Raw genomic sequence first — 4806 nt, forward strand, 5'->3', positions numbered from 1 at the left:
AAATGAGAACAAGGAATTCTCTCCTCCCCATGGGCAGGCAGGTGTTCAGCCATCTCCAGGACAGCAGGGCTCCATCACGTGTAATGGTGACTTGGGAAGACAAATGCCATCACTCCGAACGTCCCCCCCTTCCTCCTCCTTCACCCAGCTCTATACGCTGAGCATGAAATAACATGGTATGGGATATCCCTTTGGTCACTGGGGTCAGCTGTCCCGGCTGCGTCCCCTCCCAACTCCTCGTGCCCCCCCCAGCCTGCTCGCTGGTGGGGTGGGGTGAGGAGCAGAAAAGGCCTTGACCCTGTGTAAGCACTGCTCAACAGGAACGAAAACATCCCTGTGTTATCAACACTGTTTCCAGCACAAATCCAAGACATAGCCCCGTACCAGCTACTGTGAAGAAAATTAACTCTACCGCAGCCAAAGCCAGCACACCATCCCTAAGAGGAGAAACCCTGTCTCCACCAAACCTCCTTTCTGGGCAGATTGGGATCCTATTTGAACACGGGCTGGTAAAGCAGTAAGCAGAGACCGAGGTGTGCCCCCAGGATCTATAGGATGGCATTAATAAGTGCTGTTACAAAGCCTTTACAATCAGCCAAGGGAAAATATGTAGCCTGACCATAATAATTATATTCTGAGAAGCTGGAGAAGAGCAGACTGTGAACATCTGCGTGTACTCAGAGACAGGCCAGTTGGTCTAATGCCACCAGAGATGGTCTGCCGGGAACAGGAACGTGAGTAGGTGCTGCGGCAGCAGCGGCAGTGCCCCATGGGGAATGAGGAAACGGAAAGGGAAATCACCAGACAGAGTTATCTGCTTCTGACACGTGATGCTGCCGGTCAGCAAACTTGGGAGAAATCCTGAGGAAATGGCAAATCGCAATTGTCACCCCATTTCTGGGCAGGCATGAATGGATGTCCCCTGAACAATAGAAATCTTCTCTTTTCTGTGCGTTTCCCTTTTTATGAAAAGGGGCAGGTTTATGACCGGGTATATATTGCAGTGGGACTCTTGAGGGATCAGACGACCGTTTCTCCAGGGGGAAGAGTGAAGCAACGGTTCAGCTTCCTGTTCTGAGACTCTGCTTCAAGGTACGCTCTTGCTCCTTTCTCGCCATGGACTGCAATATTTAAAGTGTTTCCTTAGCTTCGGAATAAATACCTCAGACAAAGGGTGGGCTGCAGTTGCTAAGCTCTAACATCCTCCCTCCAAGGAGAAAATGAGAGTTTATGCATGCACTGTATTTTGCAGCTCTTCAGCATTTTATATGAGGGAGGGCAAGGAGAGAAGGAATGACTTGGGAAAGAAACGCAAGCATAGAAAAGTAAAGATCTGGAGAATATAAGAGAGACACTTAGAGGCAGAAGAGACTGGAAGAAGCTTGGAAATTGTCACCACACGAGCTAATCCCTGGTCTTCGAAAAAATAATAAAATCAAGCGGGCTCCAGGAAAAAATTCGCTTTTGGTGATGCTTGGATCAAAACCTCAAAGAAGGAATGCTATTCCCAAAGGGAATAAACTACCCCACTATGAACTGACACTCCCAGAAGCTGATCCCCCAGATCCCATTAGATCTGAAGCCCTCAGCATCTCTGGCAATGTGTCACCCATCTGGTAAAGTCACCAAAACCTGGTGGGACACTCTGAAGCGGTGGCAGTGTTCCTGCCGCTCACCTGCTGCCCCAGCCAAATGTTGACCCTGGCCAAGGATGCTTCGGGGAAACGATCAGCATGGGAAGCCTTGGGAACAGATGCACAAGGAGATGCCTGATGGTGAACTGAGATGTCTAATTGTAGGAAAACAGATTCTGTCTTGGTTTTTTTTAATTATTCATCTCGATGATTGCAATTTCTCCTGCCTGAATTGGACATCTCTTTAAAGATGAATTATTCCCTAGGCTCCAGCAAGGTCTCGGCTAGCTAAGAGCCAACACCAGGCATTGGGTTATATCTCAATGCCCCTGCCTGCAGCACGGGAGTCTGACGAAGGTTGTACAAGATGCACTGAAGATGCTGGGTGCAGACTCCCCTCCTGATCTGAGGGTGAGTAGTGCAGCCAGGCACTCCCTTACACCAGATCTGGCAACATCACTTATCTTACGAATTACTGCCCATCGATTACAGCATGCACCAAGCAGATAGGAGTTGGGTCTGTACCCTCCTTCATGTGCAACGTTGGGAACGGGTAGATTCAGGGTCTTATTTTGGCCCACTGACAGAGTTTGGCTCTCAGCTGTGGGGAAGACTTGAATCAAGGTTACCAGAAATGCCATAAAACACCTTGATAATGAAGTTTCAGTTGCCAAGTCACCTGGAAAATTCACATCAAACTGTTGAATAAGAGGGGGGGGAGCTTATTGAGTACCATAACTCCACCCATGACCTTGCAAAAGACCTCTGGAAAAACACAGGTCCTGGCTCCACCCCTGGACAAACTTACTCTAAACTTTCAGAAATCTAACAACTCTGCCTTCCTGGAGATCATATATAAACCGCCCTACGGTCACAGCCAGTTTCAGACTGTAGCAGAGGCTTTTGAAAGTCCTCTATCACTTTGGGGCTGTGAGAAGAGTCCTGTGAATACAAATATCTATGTGCCACTCTTTCACACGGTAGGTTGTTTTCCATATATCTGAAATTAAATTAGCTAGATATTTTTTAAGCTTGTGGAGGGGGTGGTGCAAAAGAAGGTCTTTTCAGTAACGTTTCTGCCTGAGCTGGGGCAGATGCTGTCATGCTCTGGCGAGTACTGTAATAAGTCACTTCTTGTGGTTCACTTTTCTCAGTTTTCAGCTTACTGGTCACCACGTTCCTGATCCAGTGCTAGTAAAGAGATAACGGACCAGATGTCTTGGGTCAGAGCAAGGGTATCTCTAGCTCAATATCCTGAATCCAATGGAAATTAATACATGAGGGTCAGGGAAAAGAATAAGAAAAGGCAAATGTGCAAGGTGAATTTCCAAGCCTTCAGCAGTCCTCAGCTCAGATATTTTCCCAGCCAAACGTGGGTTTTGTGTTTTAGAGGCCATGACAGATTTCTCTCCCACGAATCCTTTTAGCTGCTTGTCCTGCCTGCCTTATTTAAAATGTTTATTATTTTAAAACCACTCCGTCGAATGTCTAGCAATGAAAATGGAAATATCACTGCTATCCCAAAACCTGCGGTGCATCTGAAAGAAGATAAAGCACCCTGCATCGCTGCCAGCATCACAGGGAATTTTTCAGCAGTTTTCTCCAGAAAGAAAGATCTTGCTGACTGCTGGAAGTCATGTCAACCTGGGAAAGACAAAACAGGACCTGTTTCTGTTCAAGAAATAGAAATTCCTGCACCAGCCCCTTTTACTTTATAGGAAAAACAATCAGCAAAGCTAAAGATTTGTATTGGCAGGAATCCTGTGCAACTGTGGGAAGAGCTGCCCCTCAAAGTCTGCATTGCTACAGCAGCAGCCAGGGTGCCAACGATACAGAGACGTCATCCCTTGTGCTTGCTGCTACCATCTGCTTGGCCTCTTTCTGTAAGTTCATTGTCTGGGGTTGGACACCCCGAAAATGCAAGCTGAGCAGCAGGACACACATTTCCCGATGTCAGCTATCTGAGAGCCAGGACCTCAAGCTGGACCACTTTGGGTTAAACAGCTGACCTAACTTTAGGGGAGATTAATCCTGCTGCGAGCACAGAGGAGTTATGGAAGAGCTGCATGTCTGTGTGAACTTGGACGGGGTCAGAGACATGTAGGAAGCGCAGCATCACTGTTATTTCCCTTCCAAATCCCCCACAAGACTAAAGCCCAGCTTGGCATTGCAGGTGGCTGAGCAGAGTATGTGCCCAGCTGCAGGTCCTCTGCTGTGGGAAGGTCCTCAGAGCAGAAGGGAGTGAGATGGTATTCTGAAATAGGGGCTCCCAGCCCCTGGGTTGCTTCAGGCTTTTTTCTCCAGTGCCAGTGCAAAAGCTGAGCTCTTGGCCAACACAGGTGGGCTGGAAAAGGTGGCCTTGTCCCAACACCATGCCTCAGTTCCAAAAAAACTTTGCTGTGTGAGCTGATTAGACGTGGGGTGGGCTTGGACCCCTCCTCAGACAGGCTAAATTCTCCCACTGCTGCCTCCTCTAGGAACCTAAAACCTATTTTAGATTTCACCCTTATTCCCCTGTTGATTTTTCCATATCCAGGAGGACAGAAGTTGTTCCCTCCTTCATCTCTCATAGTCCCCTCCTCTGACAGCCGTGTCCCACAAGCACAAAAATGACTCCAGGCCGTGATAAGCTTTCTCCCAGTTGAGTGTCTCTCTGCATTTGCCCTCCAGGTGAGCAAGAACCCTTTACTTGAAATCCTCCCCGCGATGCTGTGGCTGCTGCTGCAGGTCTCGGCGAGCTGCCTCTGGCTGGGACGCAGCGAGGTGGTGACATCCTTTGAAAGTTCATGCCCTCAGTTTTTCTTCCGGGAAACCCCCCCAAATGAAGCCCTAGAGCCGGAGAGCCCAGCCTGGATCTGCCAGCGTTACAAGAACCAGTATTACTTTGCCACCCTGTACGACACGAAGAGGCGTATTCCCGTGTACTCTGCTTACCTCTACCAGCCCGGACCTGGCACAAGACCTAAAACGTGGCTGGTTGAGCCCCAGGTGAGTGTCCTCTCTTACAGTACCTCACCCTCATTAAAAGATGAACTGCAGCATTTAACCAAACACTTCTTTTTCCTCCTGCCCACACACACATGCAAATGGACCCACTGGATGGGATTCGTCTCATCTAACTTCAAACACCTTCACCGCACGATTCCTCTGATGCATTAGAGACATCAGCAGG

At 48.6% G+C, this 4806-nt stretch overlaps 1 protein-coding gene across 1 annotated transcript in view; it reads left to right on the forward strand.

The window, feature by feature from the left end:
- The first annotated feature begins 2595 nt into the window (after window positions 1-2595).
- LOC104079293 (endonuclease domain-containing 1 protein-like) overlaps window positions 2596-4806 on the forward strand; it is a 4838-nt gene continuing 2627 nt past the window's right edge. The window contains exons 1-2 of the mRNA XM_009581282.1: window positions 2596-2614; window positions 4305-4622. Coding sequence (XP_009579577.1) covers window positions 4341-4622 — 282 coding nt within the window. The 5' untranslated portion in view covers window positions 2596-2614; window positions 4305-4340. The remainder of the gene's footprint in view (window positions 2615-4304; window positions 4623-4806) is intronic.

Source organism: Fulmarus glacialis, unplaced genomic scaffold (genome assembly GCF_000690835.1).
Source record: "Fulmarus glacialis isolate BGI_N327 unplaced genomic scaffold, ASM69083v1 scaffold34607, whole genome shotgun sequence".
Taxonomy (NCBI): Eukaryota; Metazoa; Chordata; class Aves; order Procellariiformes; family Procellariidae; genus Fulmarus; species Fulmarus glacialis.